General features: G+C 34.3%; 3 protein-coding genes across 4 annotated transcripts in view; 2 read left to right on the forward strand and 1 right to left on the reverse strand.

Annotated features, from left to right (window-relative positions):
- LOC143911340 (scavenger receptor class B member 1) overlaps positions 1–4,596 on the forward strand; it is an 18,035-nt gene extending 13,439 nt beyond the window's left edge. The window contains exons 2-11 of the mRNA XM_077430196.1: positions 955–1,075; positions 1,162–1,253; positions 1,330–1,493; positions 1,568–1,712; positions 1,784–1,984; positions 2,807–2,934; positions 3,012–3,289; positions 3,361–3,479; positions 3,551–3,676; positions 3,750–4,596. Of these exons, the coding sequence (XP_077286322.1) occupies positions 1,048–1,075; positions 1,162–1,253; positions 1,330–1,493; positions 1,568–1,712; positions 1,784–1,984; positions 2,807–2,934; positions 3,012–3,289; positions 3,361–3,479; positions 3,551–3,676; positions 3,750–4,001 (1,533 nt within the window). The 5' untranslated portion in view covers positions 955–1,047 and the 3' untranslated portion in view covers positions 4,002–4,596. The remainder of the gene's footprint in view (positions 1–954; positions 1,076–1,161; positions 1,254–1,329; positions 1,494–1,567; positions 1,713–1,783; positions 1,985–2,806; positions 2,935–3,011; positions 3,290–3,360; positions 3,480–3,550; positions 3,677–3,749) is intronic.
- On the reverse strand, positions 4,093–17,945 carry LOC143911342 (chymotrypsin-like elastase family member 2A). Its single transcript, XM_077430197.1, has 6 exons — positions 17,522–17,945; positions 7,598–7,707; positions 7,413–7,519; positions 7,203–7,342; positions 4,831–5,525; positions 4,093–4,753 (listed from the first exon to the last, which is right to left on the reverse strand). Exons 1-6 carry the CDS (start codon positions 17,592–17,594, stop codon positions 4,589–4,591), a joined length of 1,290 nt encoding a protein of 429 aa, XP_077286323.1. The 5' UTR covers positions 17,595–17,945; the 3' UTR covers positions 4,093–4,588.
- Positions 17,946–21,193: 3,248 nt separating this feature from the next.
- Positions 21,194–27,144, forward strand: part of Mekk1 (mitogen-activated protein kinase kinase kinase 4) — a 28,534-nt gene continuing 22,583 nt past the window's right edge. For both annotated transcript variants that reach the window (XM_077430200.1, XM_077430201.1), the window contains exon 1: positions 21,194–21,458. In XM_077430200.1, the coding sequence (XP_077286326.1) occupies positions 21,364–21,458 (95 nt within the window). In that variant the 5' untranslated portion in view covers positions 21,194–21,363. The remainder of the gene's footprint in view (positions 21,459–27,144) is intronic.

Consider the following 27,144-nt stretch of genomic DNA (forward strand, 5'->3'; position numbering starts at 1 on the left):
GTTCGTCCAGGTTTTCGATATGTTTAATCTACAATAAGTTGTAGACTTGTCTCGTAGAGTGGTCTCGTTTTACAACCCGATCTTCAAGGTTGGTTTAAGTATAACAACCTTTTAAGTGTTTGTTGATAATAATAAATTCATCTTCAAGCGTGGAAAGCGCTAAGGGCCTTATCCAAATTAAAGTTAGATGCCTACAGTTTAGTATGATATATTAAACTAAAAACTAATGGTTTGATGTTTTATAATCTTCAATAATCTATAGTACATTTTATCTCAACCTCGTTAAACTTTTTTGTAATTCAATATACCCGAGAAAATTTTGATTTCTTCCACAATTTATTATTACTTATATTTTCATTTACTTCCTTTGAATAAGATTTAAGCACTCTCTTTATTTTATACTATCCCTGACTATGCTTTTATGTACATATAACTTCTACACGTTTTCGTCATTCAATATACTTAGACGAATTGATTTTTCTACATTTTAGAAACAATTGACTGTCTTGAAAGCCATTATTGACATTATTGAAAAAACCTTTTATTTTAACTCTTGGGTAACATTTATTATATCCATCATTTATACAAAAATTTCTTAATTGATTACATCCTCGACTAAGTTGAATTTTCTTTCTTGTCTTTGCTTCTTTGTTCTAATATATCCAAGAAGATTAAGTTTTATTCTTTACTTTCATATTTTCTCAGGTACTACTGGATGATTTAATTTTTAGATTTTTCATCCATATACCACTTACTTAAACTTAAATGTATATCATCTGTATATATGTACATACATATGTACATATAATATATCCATCACCTTTGTTAAAGTTTTCACTTAACCGTAACGATTTTAAGCTTAAATTTTTCAAGCTAAATTAAATTGAAAATTAAAAGGAATCTTCTTCATTGTAATAAAAAATATTTTTATTAAATGCTCCTTATATATTACAGGATGAGACTGAAATAAATATGGTTTTGAATCCAAAGACATTTCAATAGTCTTGTAACAATATTTACAGAAATTTAGAAGATACAAGTGCAATAATGGAATTGAGGCTAAGAACTAAAAAAGGTTATAATTTAGAAAAAATAATTATATAACATTTATACTATATGTGTATATTATAAATAAAAATTTAAAATGTATGTAAATTTAAGATTGTGCTAGATGGAGTCTTCTAGGCATAGTACTTTCTATATTAGGTTTATTAATATTATTTTTAAATCCCGCCGAGCATTTAATACGAAGTGTAAGTATTGTTTTCCTTTTTCACATACACTATTGTTAATCAAGAATAAAATAATGATATTGAATAATATTTTCAGCTAACACGAATGAAAGAAGGTTCTATGGCACATGAAATATGGAAAAAATTACCGGTGGACATTCTAATCGAAATTTATTTATATAATATAACAAACGCTGAAAGATTTACAAGTGGATTAGACAGTAAGCTTTCATTGCAAGAAATTGGACCATACGTGTTCAAGTAAGTCTAATTCTTCAATCCTATAATGAACTCTGTAATTTTCCAATATTATACTAACTTATTTGAAACTGCAGAGAAACTAGAGAAAACCATAACATAAGATATAATGAAAATGGCACCATGACGTACAAGCCACATGTAACTGTCACACCTATGCCAGAGCTTTCTGTTGGTGATGCAAAAGTTGATAGGATAATATGCATCAATATGCCTTTTATGGTATGTACTATATTGATTTATATTGATTTACATATTGTAGTTGATTTATTTTTAATAAAGGTTATTTTTAGGGTATTTTCTCCAATAATGGCAACGCATCGGCTTGGAAACAGCTCGGCTTGAATATGTTCGCTCAAACTATAAACTCTGAATCGATTTTAAATTTGTCAGTTGATGAATTGATGTGGGGATATGATGATAAATTGGTTCGTTTGGCGTCAGGATATTTTTCCAATTGGATACCCTTCAACAAATTTGGAATCTTGGATATTGTAAATTGCTTAATTTTTTTTTTAAATATAAACATTATATGTATTGCATTAAAACATTACAGTCGTTGGCCACTTGGATTTGTAAGGCAGGGAAGGTATGTTGACCGTATTCCGGCCTAACGAAACACATGTTATGTAGTTTGTAAGAGGATCGTTTATTTTTGTTCAATTGTTACAATGGTTATTGTATGTACGAAGAGGTTGAGCCTCGGAGAAGTAAGCTGGTTGAACTCCAGAGGTTCACTCTGGTGTTGGGAGCTGGTGCGTCGCTTTATATACGTTCTGGCTTGAAGCGTGTCGCGTGCAGATGCTTTGTCTTTGATTCCAGGACACGTGTGTTAGGGACACGTGTTGACCTATTTTCAAGGCGCGTGCTTTATGCCAGGACGTCGTTCGTTTAAGAATGCGGTTTTCGAGGCACGTGTGTTACAGTTTCCTGGTGACATCACTGTTGGGTTTCGTTCGTTTTACGATCGAGCAATGAGCTCTTTCTTCTGGAATGGTCGAAGGGGATGTTGCCCTTTAGTTATGCATGTTTGTACAGGATCGATTATGAGATCACTTGTTTTGATTCGTAATAGCACAAGTCGTGCTATATTCCTACAGATTAAAGTCAAAAAATAAGAACCCTGGACGTTATTATATATGTACGTATATTTTGTGCCTCTGTTCACTACTAATTGATATACCAATATTGTAAACTATTTAATCCATATGTTCAACAACTGTCACATGGTCAACGTCCATAGTATTTCCTCTATTCAAAGTTTCATTGTGTAAAATATTTGACTATGTACATATTTTAAATTAATTTGATTTCAGATGTATGCAGATAAAACCAGTGTCGTCACAATAGACTTAAACGAATCCAATGACAGATTGTACAAAATTCAAAATTGGAACGGAATTTCAGGACTTGCAGAGTGGGGTTATACAGATGAAAATTCCAGGTTTCCTTATTTTAATATATTTTTTTATAATTTAGTGAGAGTATCTTCTAAAATAGTGTGTTTTTTAAATCAATCAGTTTGCCATGCAATACTCTGACAGACTCTTATGAAGGCTTGATGTTCCCGTCGAACTTACCTAAGAACTCTAGTATCAGCGTATACAAGAAGATCTTCTGTCGTACGCTCAGGCTGTATCATAAGAAATCAATTATGATGGATTCTGGTCTTCTGGGATACGAATACGAACTACCTTATGGCGCTCTCAGCTGTAAAGACCCTAAAAATGAGTGTTACTGCTCTAAAGATGGACCTTGCTTACCCGACGGCTTAACTGATGTTTCACCCTGCTATTTTGGTAAAAAATCAAAAAGTATTTAAGACAACCATATAACCAAAGGTTTTTTGTATAAAATGTATTAAATATAGGTCTGCCTGTCGCCGTATCATTTCCTCATTTCTTGGGAGCCAACAAATCATTGCTAGAGAGGTTTAACGGACTTGAACCCGATGAATCTAAACACTCTTCAAATATAATTATACAGCCTGTATGTATTATGAATGATTAAGTAACTGTGAAAGATAAATATAATATTTAATTATTGTACTTTTTTGGCAGAATATTGGAATGCCGATGCAAGTGTCTTCCAAAATGCAATTGAATTTAGTATTGAGCAATATGAATTTCAATTCAAAATTAAAGCCATTCAGTAAAATGACAATACCCATACTGTGGATGGATGCTGTAAGTTATTAAAACGCTTAAAGTAAATTATTCATAAATATTGAAGATTAATTGTTTATTTTTTTGTTTACAGAAAGTTGATGGTTTGCCAAAAGATTTTGAATTGAAAGTTTTAGTAGTGTTTAAATATTTGCCTTTGGCACAAAGGATTCTATCTTGGATGCTAATATGTATAGGACTCATAATGTTCATATACAAATCTGCGTTGTATTTGATGGTTTCGATAAAATCATCTCAAATGAGACAACAACCAGCGTTGAAATATATTCCGGTGTCGTTAAATGACAACGGTAAGAATGAAAAAAATGAAAAGGCGTACGAATAGTCGCAGATGTGAAATGACTTAAAATGGAAAGTGATGTCGTTGATGTTTTCTTTGCATAAAAAAAATGTGTATAAATATTAAAAAAAAAAAAGATTTACATGCCATTTTATACGTTTAAGTATCGGCCATAGTAACTAGAACAATTTTTATTGATAATGTAAGTTTTTTTAAACATTCATAAATTAATCTAATCTTACATGTAAAAGCCTTACAAGATAATAGAAGCTTTCGCTCGTGTGATCATATTGACTGGATCGTTTGAGTTTAAATTTATGACTAAGTAAGAAGTGATATTATTTTTAAAATTGATTATTCGTGAGTTCTTTCCTGCGATATTAGACTATTAGTTTAATTTTTATGTAGTGTAATAAATTTTACAATATAAGTACGATCGATATATTTTAAATAAAAATGTATAAAAAAAGTGTATCATTTCTGTGTAAAACTTGTCACACATTACAAAACGTAAAACAGTTACATTACATTATTTACAACATTTTGTCAAATGACAAATTTAATTTGTATCTTTGGTATACAATGTATAATAATTTAATATAAATTAAAAATTCAAGCTATACATATAGCCTTCAGTTAGTATTGATGACATTTTTAATCCAAGACATATAATGGGGAACGTATGTGTAAACGTCGGGAACACCGGGCTTAGCACAACCAGAGCCAAAAGATGTTATTCCTTTCAGCATCCAACGACCATCGTCTCCAAAACATTGCAACGGTCCTCCAGAATCACCCTTGAATATTGAAATGAAGAAAATGAATTAAAATCAAACCAAATATAAATCAGTAAAGTACAAAATCTTAATCATACCACACAAGTTCCACTGCTACCGTCAGTATTCCCGGCACATAAATGACCAGCTCTTAGCGGAAGATTCTCAGGATACTTTCCCATGCAAGCTTCGATTGGTAAAGGGGGTACTGAAGCTTCCAAGAGTGTGTCTGTCAGGGAGCCATTGGTCTGAGATCTGCCCCATCCAGTGACATAGCACTCGCTGATCTCATCGAGATGGTTGCCGCTTAAAGCATCAACATCATACAGACTATCACTTGCAAAGTGTAGCTTCTTCGCATTGTTTCTTGGTTCTTTAGAATTTTCACTCTCATTCTCTTTACTTTCATCTACAAATACATTGTTTACGAACGCGCTGAATCTCGGAGCACTCGGCTTCGAATCCGTTCTCCTGTTTGTTTCATTGATAGCAACACGTATGTTATACTTCAAGTTTTTCTGTTTGTTTGTCAAGAGATTGTTTAAAACGCTTTTGGTGATGTTGCTGATTTGTTCTAAATACTTAAACGACGATTCTGCATTGTTTATTTTCGATTTGTTGTCATATTTTAGTTGAGGCTTTGAACTCTGCTTAGGTCTCGAATAGAACTGAGATATCTTCATATTGTTCTTATGATAAGCTTGTGGTTGGAGCTTGATGTTTTCAGGCAGACATATGATCCTAATTTTACTGCTTGAACTGATGTCTGCTGACTTCGACAATTTCATAAGCGCTGAAATTCATTTAAATATATTTTTTTTAAGTATACCTTTTGTTCTTTTTTAATAATCATACAGTAAACTACCACCGTTTCAGTTTGATTTAATATTAAATAATAAGATTTATTCTCAAAGTGATTCAATCACTATCGTCCATATTAATATAAATATACAAATGTACATGTACATATATTTATACATATAAAAATTCATATAACTTTTGCATGTTCCAAAAAATTTCATACAATTTTGTACAATTCAGAATAAACGTTACAAAATTACACTAATTTGGAAATAATAATTTTTTCTTTCGCTGTAAAAATTATGGGGATGAATCAACATAGAAAATGTATAATTTTAAAGGTATAGTGGTTATGGGTAGTAAAAGATACATAAAAACTTACATATTTTAGAGAATTTATATATAAGTTACAAGGGTTGATAACTATTTAATAAATTGACAGTTAAGGGAAGGTAAAGCAGACTTCATACTAGACCATGCTGGTCCGCGGCCCAGTACTAGTCCGTGCACCGGCAGTAGCTGGTCCACGGACAAAGACGTCGTTAAAAAATTAAAAAAATAGCTTATGACAACGTTGCATCATTATATAAATTATATAAAGGCAAGCCCTGCAAACTTGAGATTATTTGGGGTACTATGCCAAGATATGGGCGCTGATTATGAACAACTATTATCGCAACTATTATCCATATGTTGGTTGTCAAGGGGTAAAGTGCTGAAGAGAGTATTTCAGCTCAGGGATGAGATCGCTAAATTTCTACAACAAAACCAACAACTTATGTCAGAACTATTTCAAAACATAAACTGGGTAGGCAAGCTAGCTTATTTGACAAATATTTTTTTTTGATTTTGAATGAAATTTTTCCATGCAAGGAAGAATGTCATCTTGTTTTACAATAGCAGACAATACAGAAAGGGTATAGCAGGCAATACAGAATAGGTTGAAACGAAAACTAAAATCGTGGAAGAGTCGTGTTTTTAAAAGAATGCTATTCACGAAGGTGGAGAGGAGCTTAATATGACAATTTAAAAATGTGATGGTGGTCCGTGAGAATTACTGAAAAATATATGCTGGTCCGCCAACTGAAAAAATTTGAGTAGCACTGTACTAGACACATATTAGAAATAAACAGCTAAATATGTACATAAAAATTGGATGGAATGTATATTAGGATGTATTTAATGTACATGTGTACATGTGGTAAAAAAATGTTGCAATTTTCATATACATACATTAACAAACATATAAGTTCATGAAAGAGATAGTATTCAATTATTATATTCCTAAGCGTAATCTGCATAAAATTCACATAAAACATATCATCAATCAAAATAAACAACTTAGTTTAGCATATCAGCATAATGATTAATACGCCGATTTCTCGCCGGTCATTATACTTTAATAATACAACAACAAAAACACATGCAAATGGTCAATATTATGTAAAAAATAATCGAACAATTTTCTAAGACGTTTATCAGGGTCATAAAAACCGCAATATACTTTCCCTTTCTCTGGAACAACAGTTTCACTTTCGAAATTCCACTACATCTCTCGTTCCCACACAAGTAAATCAAGTTCATTCACATTATTCGACCCGTCATAATTACACATTACGGATAATTTTCGACTATCGATTACGTTCGACGCGTAACACACTTCAGTTACCTATATCATGCTGATAATGATGATAGCGACCGTGTAGTATGATACGTTCGACAGGCACGTAGGCTCCGCTCTGCTCCGACCTGTCCCATTCCCCCAATACAGCTGTCCACAGAGCAGCTATGGGTAGATTGAATAGCTCACTGAAATTTATATTCATTTTATAAGCAAACGCCACGTTATTACGTCAAACTGTATTGAAAATGATATCACTTGTGAATGCAGTGCGCAGCTGTCAATATCCACATGGGATGTATCAACACTCCCCCGCACCAATGTCCGATAAATCCGAACTTAGGATGTAGTAGTTGCAGAGAGACCTGAATCAAAAATTAATTACAAAACCAATCACTCAAAATATATTCATCAATTAAATTCAGTTACGAAAATACTCATACCTGCCATGGCCATGCTCCTCTCCGGGACTCCCTTCCTTTGATGATGCGAACTGATCCCACCAAAACTTCTCTCGGATGTCGGTAATGCCGTCTTATTGGAACGCCACACTCTTAAATACAAAATTGGGAACCTTTTAATATATAAATGGCTTAATAATACTGATATTATAATATACATATCGAGAAATTGTATCATTTTAATATTGTTTAATTATATTTTCAATGGGAAAAATGAGAGCAGACAAAGAAGATAGAATTTCGTGTCCACAGTAGTGCTTATATTTACTACTAATTACTTAAATTTTAATTATAAAATCCAATTGGAAAATTGATGTGTAAAGTGAAAAGTTTTAGAAAATTGAATTCTATCTATTAGTAGCAGTCGTTGGCCACTTGGATTTGAAAGTTGAAATATTAATCTATTAATTTAATCCAAATGACCAACAGCTATTAAATGGCCAATAATTGTAGTATTTCCCTGTTTTAGAATCCTCCAAATACATCTAGATATATTAAGTACTAGTGGTTTTACCCGGCTTCGCTCGGTATTTGTAATATAAACCGCTTAAACGTAGCTTATCTAATAGTAAATATTTATTTGTTTTTTTATTGCATCTATTTTAATCGAAAAAAATAATATTTAATGATAGCCAATCAGAAACGAATGGGTTTTTACTTTTTTTTTTATATATATAAGGGAATTGGAACTGAAATTGGAACCGGGAATCAGAACTGAAATCGGAATCTGGATCCAGAACTGAAAAAGGAATCTGGAACCGGAACTGAAAAAGAAATGGGGTTTTATTTTAATCGAAAAAAATAATATTTAATGATAGCCAATCAGAAACGAATGGGTTTTTTTATATATAAGGGAATCGGAACTGAAATTGGAACCGGGATTCGGAACAGAAATCGGAATCCGGATACAGAACTGAAACAGGAATCTGGAACCGGAACTGAAACATGAATCGGAATTGAAATCTGAATTGAAATCGGAATCGAAATCGAAAACAGAATCGTTATCGGTATCGTCGTCATAGAAAATAAAATGTTTTCGATAGCATCACAGATTCTACGAACCAAAACTTACATACATAGAAAGTCTCTTTCGAAATTATATATTAGATTTAAAGCTAAATGAAGTTATCAATGCAGTTTTGATCAGATCTAAGTGTTGAAGTTGTAAATTTTGTTATTTTAACCGCAACTATGTACATACATATTATTGCTTCAAATATATATTTCATTCAAAGTTTTTTAAGGCCAGTTGGAAAAAAATTGGCGCCATTCAACTTCAGTTAGGATAGGTTAGTGTTACTACTGGCCAAGTATTCGAACACAGTTGTGCTTTGGGGATTATATTTTATCATTAACACACCTCACAGGTACGCGTTGGCTCAAAACAAATCCGTTCGTTAAATTCGACTAATGACTTAGAAAGTGTTCAAAGACTTTGAACATGCAGTGAGTGATTCTCATTACTCGGACATTATTTGACTTAACAAATTGGCTTATTTTATTTGATGATTTAATAATATATAGAAAATCGAATGATGGTTTTTTTTCTACTACGCAGGTTTTCTATCGAACACCGACGCATGATGATTGAATCGTTTCGCAAAATGAGCGTGGACGCAATTTTGCAAAATCATCAAATGAGCTCAAATGAAAAAGTTTTCACACGACCGAAGGTATCAACGCAATACAATGTGACATATTGTATGTGATTCTATCAGGCATGATTCCTTTCGGTTATCTTGATTGGATTTTATGTACATACATACAAATGTATTTTTTTGGTCACAATGGAAAGGTAAAAAAATTTTTCATGATTCTCGACACCTTTCCACTTTCCACCACGCCAAAAAGTATATACGAATAACTAAAATTAAAACAATTTCATACAAGCTTTATTTATCTAGCTTAACCCTTTAAGTGCTGACGTCTTTTTTGTTGAAAGCCCGCCACGTTGAAAATTTCGCCAACATTTCCAACTAGAATTATTTGGAAATCCAATAGAAAGCAGGTATAAAAATTGTAGCTAATCCAAACAAACCTTAAATCACTACCACCGAAGATTTCGAGTTTTGTAAAGGTGTGTTTAGACCCTCTTATATATCTTGCAACAATATAAAATAAACAAAAGAAGTCTATTAATGAATGTATTTTTCCAAAACTAGTTCCATCTTCTTCATTATTGTTAAAATGTAATGCTCACAATATAAACGACAAGCCACAATCTAAAATACTCAGCAGCTAGGGATTTCCATCGAGAAATTCTGCTATGGTTATAAATCCAGAAATTCTGGTGTAAACCAGTCTTTATAAACGTTGATAAATGAATGACACGGATTAAGGTCTGTTCATACTTAACAGCACTGCACGGCTTCAGCACTGCACGACTCCGTTTCAAATATGTGATTTTATTACATTTCTATTCATATCTACCTACACGTCGCGGTCACGTCACGCTTACACTAATTTGGCCGAGTGCAAGGCAAAATCGGCTTACTTATACATTAGAGGCCATGACGATACGGCGCAATATTGCTTACGTCGTATTGTCGAGTACTTGCAATATGAATGAATACACGTGCATTCGTAGCTACGCGTCAGAATACAAGTCAGCAAAAATGTTTCGACGTTTATCAAACGAAAAATTATATAGTAAAAAAAATATATTTTTTTTAATATTTGCGCCACAACCATGTCGAAAGATTAAACAGCTGTCAACTGTCACTATCGATAATTGGTCCAAAACAGCAAAGCGGCAGACTCATGGCACGTAATTCGCGTGTATATTTCTACGATGGCCAAAAAAACGGATACGATACGTTGACGGATGTTGCTGTAAGGTATGAACAGGAAATGTCGGATACTGCTGAAAGCCTGCCGTGGCGTAAACGTGACGGTTGGTATGAATATACCCATACAAAATGTACCAAAGAATACTTTTCGTACGGCCGGATACCTGCTGAAGTCGGTACGTGCTGACTAGGTATCTTTACACGATCTTTACACGACACATGTTCAATGATACCTGGAAATCCTTAGCGGGTAGTATTCTTTTTTAATTTGTAAATGCTCAAAATACAATGCCTATCGGCATTTTTCAGGCCCATGGACTTCAAAGGGTTAAAAAGTTTGGTTATTAAAAACGTCAAACTCTACATTATTTATGTTCCATACAATTTATTGCAGTCAAATTTTGTAATAATCTCTTAATATGTTTTTGGGTCACAAAAATACCCTCCCTAAGCCCCTGGTTTATTTATTTCATGTCTATTTGCAGTTCGGATAAAAATATGTGACTTGTTTTGTTCAACTAAGATGTTCTGACCAATAGGAATCGCGTACTTTGAGGTTCACGCATGTTAGAAGTTCATAACAAAACTTTCTTACTAATAGAAGTTTGAAATGAAATATAGGACAAGGTCTTAAGATAGATTGAATCTATGCTAGTCCTGATCTGTGCGTTTGGTTCGGGTTTTCTATTTGTTGTGACGGTTCATTGTTCGGCCTTCGTAAATGTCACGAGCGTCGTGAATCGATCTGACAGACTTTCCAAGTTATAAAAATGCGACCAAATAAATTAATTTGTACGTCAATTTATCTGTCTGCGAAAACAAAAACAAAATGTCGCGCGAATTCTTTCGTGCGCCGACATTTTTTTCGACATTCTAGCGCGAAACGAAAGTTTTCAGTTTCAAGCTGCGATTATTACCATTGTTACAGTCTTATTTTTAATTTTCCTGCTTTTATTTTCCGTCCAGATACGGCCCTGGAGCACGGGGTGTTCGGCGAAAGCTGTGTTCGGAGTAAAGACACTCAGAGAAATCGAACTGAAACAATGGCGCGCACGTACTGCGGCTCGACACCACAACTTTTATTACTAAAATAGATATAAATAAACGATCGAGATGAAATTGAAAACTGACGATAGTAAAAAAGGACACTTCGGCGAATTCACTGCTAAATAATGCTAAAAAGCAACGATTTTTATGACGAATTTACGACTAATTTGCTGTTTGAAATATGTTCAAGTTGAATACAGCGTGCATGTAAATTACAATACATCTGACGTGCGCGGTCAGGTTTGGTTTCGAGTTCCGCAATAAATATAGAAATTTGCGTGGTGGATACAAAATAATATAGCATTTTAAATAATATTTAATATTGTAGGAAATACCCGGCGTTCCTGGGTCAAAGAACAAAGGCTCCAATCCTCAGTTGAAACGGTAAATGGATTATCCCGCAAAAAGCGATCTTGCGCAAGTCACTAAAATCTGGCACTCGAGTTCTCGTTAACACAATATTTCGCGTGTGTAGCTTTCGATTGATGTAATTTTTGGGTGCCAGATGTTCCGTGATTGAGATTTTTAGTGACTTGCCGTGATCGCTTTTTGCGGAATAATCGCCGAACCTGGACAAACAAATATACAAATAGAAACTGAGGTATTTACAGTGATGTCATCCAAACTCTTTAAAGGGTTTCTAAGAGTTTCCGGAAATCTATGGTTCAAATTTAAAAAAAATTGGTTACCTCCATGTTATTAATGTCTTCATAAATTAACTTTCACTTATCAGCAATATGATTATTGATTATTAGTAATTAGCAACGCACCCAGGATTTAATCTTGTATGGAGAGGGGGCTTAACGGTTAAAATATATTTTTTTGAAATTAAATAAAATTCACAGTGGTAGTTAAAAAAAACATTTAAATACTAAAATTTAGTTTTCTTTTCTTATTACAAATCCTTACTTGAACTACTTAAGCTGTGGTATTTTTTAAAATGATCTAAAGATTTATTTTTTGTATTTCTTCTTTATTTTAGGGGGGGGTGTATCCCCCTAGGTTAATCAAGTTAGTACAAGCAAAATGGTAACGTATTTTTATTGAGTCTCAAAAGATGATCTGGATCTTCAGGTACGACACAATCGCAGAGAAGGGGGAACAATTTTATTTATAACCCCCCTATTTGATCTGAGTAAAATATTAATTTCAAGCCGGAATTTAATTTAAATGACAGTCACAAGCATTTGGCCAGCGCACGCATATCGAATTATCAACATTATAACATAAACATTTTAACATTATTTATTATGGAAGTAGAAATATATGAGAGATAATGAAATATAATGCAAATTTTATAAGGTATAGTGTGAAAAATATAATAAAGTTATAGGCGTTTAAACAATCAAAATTTAACAAAACGAGTGGGTGGCCGAAATTCAAACATATGTATAAGGCATGTTTATAACATATTGTTGCGTAGGGGTGGGTGGAGGATCCAAGTAAAAGGCCAACAGTCGTTTCACAGCATTTATTGATGATTCAGGAGATACACGCATTGCCAGTGCTAAGTCCAGAATGACATGATATCGCCTACGTACCGCCTTATAAAGGGTTGATCTCTCAGGACGCCTAATCTGTTTACCTGTGGTATCGTCACGTATTCGGATATGTATTTCCACGACATTGGGTCTCCCCGTACCGATTCTGAGAAATAACTAATAACGGTCATTGTTTAGCCTAAATGCACTTAGAGTCCAGATATAATCCTGGAAGTAAGTGCAAGCACTTACATAGTTAATCCGATAACAGATAACCCTTGAAACGGTCACATAGTCTCTGGGATTCTATTCGCTTAATCCGCGGCGTACGTAACAATATTGGCCGCTGGCGTAGCCGAGCTTTCATCGTCTACAAAATTTTTGTATTATTAAACGTGTTTATTACGATCATTTTTCACCATCGAACTATCGAAAGCGATTTAAATTTCTATCGGTGATCAAACCGCGCAAAATGGCAAAGTTTCAAACCGGTCGGAAGACTGTAGGAATATTGCTTGCACCATTAGCGAAGTGAAACATATAAAAGCCTTGTAAAAATGGGAATAATGTTAGTTAAATCATATTTGACTTAATAGATTGATATTTAAATATATAGATTACTGGTATGATTTTTATTTTATCAATGATTATGAGAAAACTAGTGTTGTACCCGATGACATATCATCGCATGGGTGTCGGCATATTAAGCTATTAAATAAAAAAAAATTAAAAGAAATGTATCGGTTCGATCCCCACGCAGTCGAATTTTTTTCAAACACTTCTTAAATATACTTAATTTAATATTTATATTTAACTATCTGAACCCGGCATGCGTTGCAATGCCACAATAACGCGTGTAATTCCCGTTCCCGTTCCACAGACATTTAATTTTATATGTAGGTATATATATGTATATATATATATATATATATATATATATATATATATATATATATATATATATATATATATATATGTATATATTTGTTAACGTGGGCCATCTGTTGTGTTTTTGTGGTACAGCCCTGAATGGTTAGTACATTCGAGTGCGAGGTAGGCGTGGTGCGATTATTGTCACTTTCGCGTCAGTAAAATCGTAATTACGAATATTATTACTAAGAGGTTTTTCCCCGTTTTTTTTCCACAGTAATCTTCCCGGACATGCATACAACAAATCCTGAAAGTTCCATCGTAATCGGTTCAGTGGTTTAGGAGCCTAATCGAGACACACACACAGACATTCAATTTCAATTTTAATATGAAAAAAATGGTTAAAACTACTAACCTATGTACATGTAAACAGTATAAAACACCAATAGAAAAATGAATGAATGAATTAATTAAATAAATATTCAATAAATGGCGGCAAATTTTCTGCCAAGAGGAAACACTGATAGCAAATAGTATATATAGAAGTTTTTTTCTTTTGTTATTGTATTCGTGTATACGTTTTGGCAGTGCTTTAGCTGTGACGTACATATGTACATATGTTGAATCGAAACGACTATTATAGTACGGCTAGCGTTTTCTCAGACACAGAATAGCGATATTATATTTATATATATATATATATATATATATATATATATATATATATATATATATATATATATATATATATATATATATATGTATGTGGGAATTGATGTGAATGAATGTAATGTTGAGGGGTAATGGCAAACAGTGGTACACATGAGTGTACACTTTTATGAGTTGGCAGAACTGACGCCAGCGAGTAGAGTTGTGGCCGCGCTGCCGAGGCTAGCCGGATGCGTACGCGCATTGTGTGTATTCTTATATTGAACAATAAACGTATAAGGTTGAACGAAGATCCCCTTTAATTGTCTCTCTCCTGCAATCCTCCCTATTACCCGAACCCTACATATATATGTATATATGATTTTACCTTGAGATTTTAACTGATTTTTTTAAAATCCTGTGAATATTCACTATATTTTGCTCGAATGGTTTTATATAACTTGGAAAAATAATTATTGGTCACTCGTTGTAACGGAAATTAAATGACACAACTGGGTTTCTTTGCTCAATTTACATTGCCAGACGACAAGGCCTACTGAATATACATGTGTATGTTCAATTAATTAATGCATTAAATAATGAATACAGCTTACTTGGCTTGACTTTAAAACGGAAAGCATTCGAAAATTTCCAATATTTCAAATAACCGTTAATTTTAAACTCGTTCACAACGGCACAACTGGTTCGTTCGCACACCGAATTTATGCAAAACACCTAAATTAACTTTAATCGTCCTTTCTACCGTCTTTCTCGCAAACGATACAAATTAATTTCGCCTTTCCCTCTGCGTAAGAACAAGTACAAGTACTTACCCAGACATACAATATAATATAATATATCGTTGCACATTTGAAAATATTATACGGAGTTGCCCTAGCTGTGAGAAAGTGAATCGTGATTCTGCTCTTTTTCTTTTTGCACATTATATTTACTCACTAATGATGATTTCCAGAGATTCCAAGGTCTTCCGTGTATAATTTTATACATATTATAAATACAAAAAGACCTGACCCAGTACACGATGTGGGTATCTACCGAAAGCATTCTGGGTTTTCACTTGACCCAATGCACTAAATCGTGAACCTTCGCTTTAATCAATCATTCATACAGCTATTGTCACATCTAGCTCGTCTTCCAAGCGAACCAACTTACAATTTAGATGGATTGAGAATTTGGAGAAATTTATATGGTGCTGTTTTCATTTTCCTTAAACTCTATAGTACCTATGTACGTGGAAAACATACGTCACAATTATATACATATGTACATATCTATATGTATGATTAAAAAATTGGAACGCCTTGAGTTATACATCGAGTTTTGTTGAACTACAATTTCTAAGTAAATTTGTATGATATGAAGATACAGTTTAACATGGCTATACATATACAAGCACTTGAGCCAAATGAGCTACATGATGAATTTGTTATAATATGTTTTATTTTATTTTACATAGATACATATATATACAGGAAGGCCTAATAAGTAGACCCAAAATGCGCCTTCCTAGACATTTATGTAATTACAAATATTGAAGGATTTTCATAACATAAATCGCTGTATTTCGAGAAGCTGAAGAACACGAAATTAATAATTATTTAATTAATGAATTAATATAAATATGTTATATAAATATGGATTTAGACTTGTACATAAATTTTTACATATTGTACATAAATCAAATACATTTGTGACATAGCGGGTAGGATGATTTTTGCCAATTCAATAGTGGAAACGGTTTCAACAATGAAATCAGATAAATTGACAAACTCTGATGAGAAACGATCGACCTTGGAATCGCATATCCAAGGTTTGGCCAGCAGCACAGCTGGGGATTGAACCCGTGACCATTATTTTTTCTATTGGTGTTTTATAATGTTCACATGTATGTAGTTTTTACCTTTTTTCATATTAACCAATTAAATATATTTTAAAGGTAATTCAAAAAAGTTGGACTGCGTGTGGATCAAACCGACACATTTCTTTTAATTTATTTAAATCACAAATATCCAAGTCTGACCAGCAGTATTAAAGATTAGCTCGTGATCGAACCCGTCAACCTCTCGATGGTAAACATAAACGCATGCTGTTTAATTACTTAAAAAAATATTAACTAAACAGCCAAATTCTACAAAAAGTAACGATGGGAAATTTTTGTAAATGTATAGACAAAATCATACCTGAAACTTCTCCAAACTGTTACAGTGAAAAATCAGTGCATCGTTGAAATTACTCACAAAAAAATTTTTTTTACTCAATATTAAATTAAGACCTTTGATAGATCCGTTCCAAACAGAAAAATAAAAACTGAAAGAGAAAATCCCTCAAAAGAAAGTGTAAGAAGAGTTACTCTCGAATCGTCCCCATCTATCAAATGATATCCGAGACGAATGAAATCCATATTAGTTAGTGTGAAGCAAAATTTATTTATATCTATAGAAAGTTTTAACTTCATTTCATTTTATACAGAAATGTATATCATATGATAATTGTAAAAGTCTACACAAATGTATTAAGTATGCCAATGAAAACTTTGAATTGTATACGACAGATAACAGAAGAGAAGCCATACAAATTGACATCATAAATATGTACATATATAGTGACCACTTGAATTTTAAAAGTAAAATAATAATCTTTTAACCGATAGCAGATATGACAATCAAATACAAAATACCTGAAAAATGTTACAAAAACTATTTTCAGAATTTTATTTTATCTGATAGCAATATCACTTCCTAGAATTTTACAGAAACAGAAATAAATCCACTCATATAAATTGAAAATGTGTTTATATACACATGTATCATGGATTTAATCACAACTCATTTCAAATTCAATGTATATATTAAATGTAAACATACATTATTATTTTGAAAAATTCTGTCACAGAGCTCTAATTTTTATTAATCCAATTGACCAATAACTGTAACGATTTTTTAATACGCATACCACTTACAAATAAATCCGAAGCGTGTGAAAATTTCACAAAACACGATCGAAAGTATAATAAAATGATCGGTTGAAATATCATAACAATTATTACGTACCGTATGCACTCACAGCTAATAATGTAATGGCGCATAATAGTGTCGTTAGCACCAAATAATTAAAAGTCTTCATTGTTGAACACTCGTTTTCGAAGCAATATTCATTCACGTCACAAACAACACAACTATAACCGTAAAATAATAAAGCATATTAAACACGAATATTATATATCATTATTATTATGTGAATAAATAAAATGCAATACATTTAAACAATTTAAAACACTTCACAACGTACGCCATCAATTTAAAAATTATGATTTTATTTTTATTTTTACGCTTTCGTTAATCCCGATAATTAGGGGATAATTAGCGGGACGCGGATGTATCTGGCTGGCAATACTGGCCAACGTACATACAACGTTTCGAAACCGTTTGGTTTCCCACCAAAACGTCCGTCGCGGCGGATATCCGTTTTAGAAATGGCGCGGAACGCTTGGAAATGTAACAGCCGCTTGTTGTAAATAAATAAAAAAATAAATAAGTGTACTCACCTTTTTATTCGAAATAAAAACGACTTTACGCGCTGAGCAAGTACTCGCCATGCCTGATTGTATATCGAATGGGGGTCCGTAATCGTCAACATTTTCTCTTATTACGGCCAATAAAGTTATACCACAAACCAAACTTAGCGGTTGGTTAAAATTATATGTTGGGCAAACGCTACAATTAATAACCAATGTATAGTTATTGGCCACTTTAACTAATACACTGACGGCAAAATGATGTGTATAATATATCGTTATCAATTAATAGTATCATCATCAACATCATCTACAGACACTCACCATCCACTGCTGGATGAAGGCCTTTCCAACACGTTTCCACTCGTCTCTGTTTTGCGCAACTCTCATCCATCTCACCCCTCACATTTTCTTAATTCCGTCTACCCATCTTCTCTGCGGTCTTCCTTTTACCCTTTTTTATTCTCTCAGGTAACATTCTAGCACTTCTTTTGTCTACCTTTCGTACATTCTTCTAGCCATTTCAATCTCTTCACTCTATCCATTATGTCCACTACCCTTGTCATACTTCTCACCAACATGTTCCACTTCCCGTCTTTCCTCATTATGCCGAGCATTCAGTGTGCCATACTTATTTGAGTGCATTGGACTGGGTAGCATATTTGCGTTCAATGTCCAAGTTTCACATCTATACGTCATCACTGGCAAAACGCATCGATCGAAGATCTTTCTCGTCAGGCAGAGTGGTATTTTTTATTTAAAAAAACATTTATTCGTCCAAATGCACTCCATCCTAACATCATACGTCTCTTTATCTCTTCATCTTTACTACCGACAATTAATAGTATACAAATAATAGGTAATGTCACGGGGTTCTTATTTTTTTATATAATTATCTAGTGGCCAATGATTTCATTCTGGTTAAAAATTGTAGCGTTTCCCCTAAATTTCTAAAAATTTTACAACTTTATTTTACTCCCAACTTGTATATACCTAGTTGAGTAAGAAAAGCCAAGTTAGCTACTCAAGAATAATAAAACTAATAACGAGTGCGAACTTTTAAAATATATATTTTTTTATTATTTTAACTGCATTTTAAGAGTCCGCGAACCAAAGGTGAAGAATTTCACCATAGAGAGTGAAATGATTACTATCATTCACGGTGTGGTGCATTGTTTGGAGCCGCAGAGGAGAGAGTGTCTGCCTCGGGCTTTACTCCTTCCTCTCTTTCTCCCTCTCGAGTTCTTCTCACGCCCCCGCTCTCTCCGAGAGATCCACTCTCGCGTGCGCCTGCACACGGGCAACATCTTTTTATCATCACTATTGTCCAAAACTCCACCTGATTAAAAAGATTTTCCCCTTTCTTTGTGGGTAAAAAAAATGAATGGAATCCCACTCAGATCGGAACTTACTTTCTACACGAAAGAAAAATTACACATAAAAAACCTTATCCTTTTATCACTTTAATCACGATTGGTGTGAACGTATACATACATGTGGATAGAGCCCCCCCCCCCCTGTATTTTAAAGAATAAATCGTGTCAATTATATAATAAACGCAACTATATAGTGCGGAATCTCATCTGCGGCGATGTTCAGGGGGCGTGGGCGGCAAGAATTGAAGGCAGGGTATAATACGAGGATGCTTTCATAAAATAACAATTGACCTCTCCATTATCCGAGAAAGCAGGAGAGCAAAAAAAATGGTTGACAATAGTGAACCACATTTTTTTAACCGTCGAGCACCGTGTCTGCTGGTGTCTGATAATAAGGTTACACCACTTCCTTAACGGTTTTTCTATTCACAAGACGATTATTAAGTTTCCACTTCAATATTACAAGAGCTACAATTGGCTTTTTACTACTATCAGTCAGTAGCGTCGCTAGGCCCGTGCGGGTGGTGCGGTCCGCACCAGGTGACACCAAATTATTCAAATTGATAAACGCTAATTTGATATATTCGTTGTATGACGGTCCTCGAGTGGCTACACGCCTCATTGCAATTTATGTATGTATACAGCTTTCTATATTTATACAGCTACCGCGACATCCGTCTGGTGCAGCTCTATATATATGCAGGATCAAATATGAGCCATAATTGGCTTTTGTTCGAGTTCCTGATAAATCAGTGTATGTACCTAAAGGTAAGCAGGTCTACTTATTCAGTCAGATGAAGACACAATCCAGAAACAATATATCCTCGATCTATCGACTGAATATCAGGGTCTTTTCACACATTTCACCCCGATTGATCGGTTTTGTCAGTATAACGGTCAGTGGAGTTGTAAAGGACGAGAAAAATAGAAAATAGGGATCAAACGTGGAAAAATTCATCCACTAAAACGTTTTTCCCGGAAGTAAATTTGGAATTTTACTATCCCAGTAGAAAATTAATGGTTCGGTGATTATATCCTAAATGTGAATGTCTTCCGTCCCACAGGAAGATTGCCGTACAGAAGGCTGCCCAAATATTGCTCAAAACTGCCCAAATCTCATAAAAAAATCATTTTCTGAGCAATATTTGGGCAGTTTTCTGTATAGCAATTTTCCTTTGCGACGAATTTTTGTGCGATAGGAGACCGCGCGAGCGATTTTTGTAGCGGCGGTTATCCTGGTTCACGCGATTCACATTTGGGATGTAATCACCGAACCAAAAAAACAGAGGAGAACGGGACAAATATAAAATAGGGAATAAGCGTGGAAAAATTCATCCACTAAAATGTTTTTCCCTGAAGTAAATTGGGAATTTTCCCATCCTTGCATACCTTTCCCAGGAAAACATGTTTTAAACATATAAAACACAGGTTTATCATTTTTCGCATTGGTCGTTTGTTTAAAGCTGCTTAAAAACGACGAATGTAATTTACGAAAAAAAAACCCCTGCATGGTTTAATTCGGAAAAATTCCACGGGGAAGCTGATAGAGGGGGGGGGGGAAGACAATAGTTTTACCGCACCAGGTAACATCACCCCTAGCGACGCCACTGCTATCAGTTACTAGTAAACAGAAGAATCATCGAAGGCATAAAAAATTCTCAATAATGTCAAGTGGACAGCGACTGTAGTGTTTTCCCCACTAGGTTAAAAAAGCATATAAACATGTTGTTCTTGTACCATGGAAACTGATAAAGAGGCGATAATTCGACGATATAACGCCCATATTCGATAACGCGAAAAAGAAGAAGCGTTCGCTTCAGCCGTCAGCTGACAGTTGCGGTCGAAGTGCCGGCCGGGTTTGTCGTGTGTCGTTGCTGTATGTCTACTCGTCTTAATGCTTCGACCGCATAAATTCGCGCATTGTTTACAATCAGCGACACTCGTTTGCAATTGATAATCGCCTGCATTGCGACTGTCCTGTCCGGTCCCGTCCCGATGAAGAATGGCTGACGAAGCAGACGAGTGCAGGGCCGCCAGCTCGGAGATGTGCGACGAGTCTTCCTCGTCGGGACAAAGTTCCAACGAAGATAACACCGCGTAAGAATAAGAACCACTTCGAGATGATATAACTCTCATTTTTCCGACCATAACCTGTTTACGAATGCTACACTACACGTATCGTGCATATTCAACTCGTATATTATAATATGCGCAATATTTCATCACTCTTTCTGATTTCGTATTGATCCAGTGTGTAAACGATTTTTGTCATGTTTGGATGAATCGAATCGTACGCGAGGAGCATTCGGCATCGCGTGCCGATGTAGGAATGTCAATAAACAAACGTTGTTATTATGCTAATGACCGCTGTAAACAAATCGTGCCAGATTAGACAATGAGTTAATTTTCTATTAATCTTCGCATGAGAGGATTTTGCGCTCTTTGAAATGAGTCAAAGTGTAATAAATACTATAGACATTGACGTGAGTTATTACTTTGTATTGCAAACACGATACTTTATAAGAGTTATTTATACCGGAAAGCCTAAGGGCGCGAACACACAGCGAGGGATGCGGTATGTGATCGATAACGGTGTATCCCATATTTGCAAAAAAATATAGCAGAACTTGTCGAAATAATAAGATCATAGAGAATAAAAATTATCGATCACTGTCAAGCTCCGTCCGAAGGGTCGAATTGGTATATATCACCGTCAAGTTAGTATACTAAGCCCGCTTTAAAGGTCAAGGAATTTGACCCTTAAAGCCCTCAACATGAGGCCACCACCCCCCCCCCAACGAATACAGTCTAAGAGACCCTTTCGTCGGAGAACGACACGGTTGTTCATGAATATCGCACAAGAACAACCGCACATCACTGTTATATTAAAAAAAAACCACACTGTACATAACCAAGTACAAAATAAACAACAACGCATGAACACATAAAGCGCGCATGCGTTAGGAAACAATACCTGAAATGTGCCGTGTGAAACAAAAGCAAACGCACACTCACACACACACACATTCACAGAATAAAAACAATAATAATAAATCAAGTTAGTATAAACAATTCTATAGAATTTCAACGAGACCGCTCCAATGAATAGACGATCCCATGTATATACCGCACTATACCGCGTATACGACCGCCGTCTAACATGTTTTTTTTGTATTTTTAAAACTATCTAAAAAATATATCCCACGTACAAGATACCGCATCCCTTGCTGTGTGATCGCCCCCTAACAGGTAGCCCTAATGCGGCTTCCTGACCAGAAACAATGTAAATTTATAGTCAGAGAGACATTTGTTGTTAAATTTGTAAATTTGCAGCATTTTATAATATATATGTACAATTCAGCGAAATTCGAGATTGCTGAAAACTCGAGATTTGCGAGAAAATGGGCAAGGTTGCCAATTTATTGGAACCGTTTCAATAAAAATCAGATAAATTGGTAAACTCTGATAGGAAACGATCGACCTGGAGTCATAAATCCAAGGCCAATCCAGCAGAAACCAGTGGGATTTTAACCCGTGACCACTTTGTTCAGAGGATTATATGCCAACCACTAGTGTATTCTGTATTTAATTCATCGCATATTTAAAGCTTATTAATTTAAGCATGTTTACTTTATATAAATCAGTATCAAAAGTGGACTAAGTGAAGTTTTGGGACGGGAAATATTAAATGTTCAGAAACGACAAGAAACCCTTTCTGTTTGTGTGTGAAAATCGGGCATGAACTTATACAATCATTTAATATCTTCTTTATTAGATACTAGTGATTTTCCCCGGCTTCGCTCGGTATTTGTAATATAAACCGCTTAAACATGACTAATCTTATTAGTTAACATTTTATTAAATTTATTTTAATATTCGCTTGTTTTTTTTTATTAAATTGACTGTCACGAACAAACATACATACATATATACTAAGTCTCTTTCGAAATTATCTGTATACCAGAATCCGGCGTCCCCCGGGGCCGGAGGCGAATTTGTCGTCATGGAAACTTTGACTTGTTTTTGTTTCCCACCCAACTATATTTACAAAGTCTCTTTCGAAATTATATATTAACTTGTTAGACTAATATTTCACAATACATTACATCTAGTATGAAATGATCGACCTGGAGTCACAAATCCAAGGTCTGGCCAGTAGAAGCCAGTGGGATTTGAACCCGTGACCGCTTTGTCCAAAGCATTATATGCTAACCACTAGTATATTCTGCTGGTTTTATATATAGACTTGATGTTTTGCCCGTTGATATAACGACGATTGATTTTGGAAGAATTGAAGAAGGTCGAAAATACACTGAATGGTACGGAACGTCACGTCCTTGGCTACCCGCTGGGACCGTAAACAGTGGGGGTTCTCCAACCGGATCTTATTATTTCTGCAAGTTTCTCCTACATTTCTTCAAATATGGCATTCACCTTTATCGAACACTGTCAAGCAAGGATAAAATATCACCGAACATACTCCAGGGGGTGATTTTTAGGACTGTTTTTCGTATATGGACTAGGGGTGCTGCGTTTTTGTCGTATGTATATCGTACCACTCGGTGTGTTTTCGCCCTAATTGAGATTAGTTCAAGTTAAATAATTGATTTCTTTTGGTCACTAAAGTTTTATAAAATATCTGAATCTTTCACCATCGTCAGCCCAAATCGATTAAAATTATTCTTCCAAATTACTTACATTTCATTACAAACATACCTGTGTAATGATGTTATAAATGCGACGGTCACAACATTCGGTTACGGTCGAGGTCAAACTCGTTTTCAAACACAAAAAATTACAAAATCCAGTTCCAAAATGTCGTATCGCACTCGAAACAATGGTCATAATATACAGCAACCGAGGCGACAGTCATTTTTTTGACAGACAATAATAAATATGATTGAGTATATTTTCCGGTACGATGGAGGCATTATCTTCTCTGATCTTGGACTGATCTGTACATAATTTCATTCACAAAAAGGTTATTTCTATCAATATCATCACGGAAATACTATATACATATGTAAAAGACAGCTCAATTGACGTCAGTTATTTCAGGGAATTTTCGGAACAGTCGTGTTTCATAAATTCGCCGTAAATTTGCTATCAACTCACCTTTCTACTTTAAAATTTGTACAACTAAAATTAAATAAAATCATTAACACTTTATAATATTACATGCCATTAGCATGCGCCGCATCTACCGAACGCCCCATGGCCATCATTACAGGGCGGATACTCATTAGGGCAATACACATTAATAATAAGCGTTCCAACATTATTGAATGGAAGAAAATGTTAAAAAAAATTCTTCGAAGTTAACAGTACGAACGCTTCAAAAGAAAATTTCCCTAATGACCATCTGATGTCTCATCATCATGCATTGAATAAATTAAGACCTTAAGAGGGCGGGACAGCAGCGCCTTGTCCATACAAACGTACTATACTTCTCCCTTCCTCAATTATGGCACTAGAGAAATTATTTTTTAATATGCTATGGATATCCACCATTGGGGTGCATCTATCGTTTTATTTTTTTTGATTAATTATTTTTTATAGGAGCTAGGAGCCGCCAAACATCTATAAAATCGCCTCTTTTTTACACCCACGAAACGAGTCCAGCGTGCTTATTTAACGGTCGATTTAAAAAAAATACGCCGATAGATGCACAGAAAGTATCTTTCTCATACCGATGGTGAAATTTTTTTAAAAATTGGTCCAGTTTTGGAGTTGAAAATAGGAGAATATGAAACCTCGATTTTGTCAATTTAAAATACGTTTTATCTGGTCGAAGCGCAACTGTCGCATTCACTCAATATATATATATTGATATATATTGTCGCATTCACTTAATATATACATACACTCAATATATATATCGAAGAAAGCAACGGTAACAAAATTAAGGTTTCGGGTGTACAGCCCTCTTAAGCGCGAAGCCCTTTCGTAATTGCATTTGAGTATGAAATGCTCATTTTTCGTTACATTTTCAGTTACTGATGTACAATCTTTTATCTAGGATCCTTCAAAAATGTACAATCCTTCATCTAGGATCCTTCAAAAATGTACAATCCTTCAAGCTTTGACCTAAATTTATAAAATCTACATATATTAGACCAAAACTTGAATTCGCTTATTCTATTTGGAACCCTTATTTTAAAAAAGACGTTGTATGTTTGGCGGCTACCTCGTTCCATCAATTTTCATACCCTTTCAAACATACCGGTGCGCTTCAATGTACTAATATCTCGAGACTCGTTTTCTCAACTTTTTCGGTGTATATTGTCGTCGAGTTTGTTTTACTTATTTTACGGGATAAACATTAACTATTAAAATAATATGATAAGAATAAATTTTTAAACGGGTTTTTAACTATTTTAAAGGTGTGTTAGTAGCTTAAAAATCTATTAATGATCACAATATGTCTCGTATATTAAAGATATTACATACGTGTATACAAAATAATTTTTTTATACTATACAGACGAAAAGTTGAGAAAACGAGTCTCGAGATATTGCAAGTTGGTACATTAATTAATTAAATTTATTTGAATCGAAAAAATAATAATATTATTTAACGACTAATCACAAACGTCTTTGACCAATCCAGCCAATTAGAAATGAATTACAGACGCTACTTCGGTTTTGTATATAAGATTTATTATTAAAATACTCACCTATTACAAAATAATAAAACTCTCCCCTTTCTAGGGCTGCTCGACTTCTCAACATAATAATAATAACAATCATATATACATATAATATCGCTATTCTGTGTGTCTGAGATAACGCTTGCAGTACTATAATAGTCCTTTCGATTCGACATACATATGTATTTCACAGCTAAAAAATGCCAACAAAACGTACGAATAAAATAACAAAAGAAAAATAATATAATTTAACGACCGACCAATCACAAACGTCTTTAACCAATCCAGCTAATCAGAAACGAATTGCAGACGCCGTTTCGGTTTTATAGACATATATGTATAATAGACTGGTGTTGTGCCCGTTAATTTCAACGGGTGGCTTTGGAAAGGAATTGATACACGAATTAAAATAAAGTTAAATATTATAAATAAATGTGTGTAGTGTAAGGCAATTTATAAGCGTGCTTGTATTAAAACGCTCCCCGTTCGCCCACGTCGAAACGATGAATGAATGTGTGTGTGTGTGTGTGTGTGTTTTCGTGGATATGTGTATGTGTGTTCACTCCCGCGCATCTGACGCCACCCGTTCCAAGTCAGGTGTGCTCAATATCAGGAGCACTTCCCCGCTACCCTGCGTCTCCTCGACACGATCGGCCGTCACGCCACACCCCTATGCATAAAGCATACTCCTGGTATTCTAAAATTTGTTTTTTTTTTTTAAATCCCCATTTTTGTTGGCGCATCCGCCACATACATATCCACAAACATACATCGCGTCCGTTTTTAAATATATTATTTGATATTTGTATCTCTGCACTACTGTATGTATTATAAAACCCATTGTGTCCATTGGCTTTGCCGCTTTTCCCAAGTATTCTTAAATAAAAAAAATTGCTATAAGTCTACATATGTATGTATGTATATGATGTGGGTTAACCTATTGTTGCCTTCGTTTCGAGCGTGTGCCTTAAATTAATGGCTTTCATAATTTGATATTTATTGGGTTACGTGCGCGGTGCGACCTTACCATTACAGTAATTGAAATTGTCACATTTTCATGTAAAATTCCATTATTGTTGAATTAAAAATTATTTGTTATTTTTAGTTATCTCCATCCCGGATGCTATTCTCAGA

This window comes from Arctopsyche grandis, chromosome 4 (assembly GCF_051622035.1).
Source record: "Arctopsyche grandis isolate Sample6627 chromosome 4, ASM5162203v2, whole genome shotgun sequence".
Classification (NCBI taxonomy): Eukaryota; Metazoa; Arthropoda; class Insecta; order Trichoptera; family Hydropsychidae; genus Arctopsyche; species Arctopsyche grandis.

Bases quoted from the DNA above. Each gene is read 5' to 3' on its own strand.
- LOC143911342 (XM_077430197.1), bottom strand. From the start codon at position 17,594: ATGAAGACTTTTAATTATTTGGTGCTAACGACACTATTATGCGCCATT. The intron at 7,708-17,521 runs GTACGTAATAAT...TTTGTATTTAAG, and splicing joins ATTAGCTGTGAGTGCATACG to AGTGTGGCGTTCCAATAAGA. The intron at 4,754-4,830 runs GTATGATTAAGA...TCAATATTCAAG, and splicing joins GTAGCAGTGGAACTTGTGTG to GGTGATTCTGGAGGACCGTT.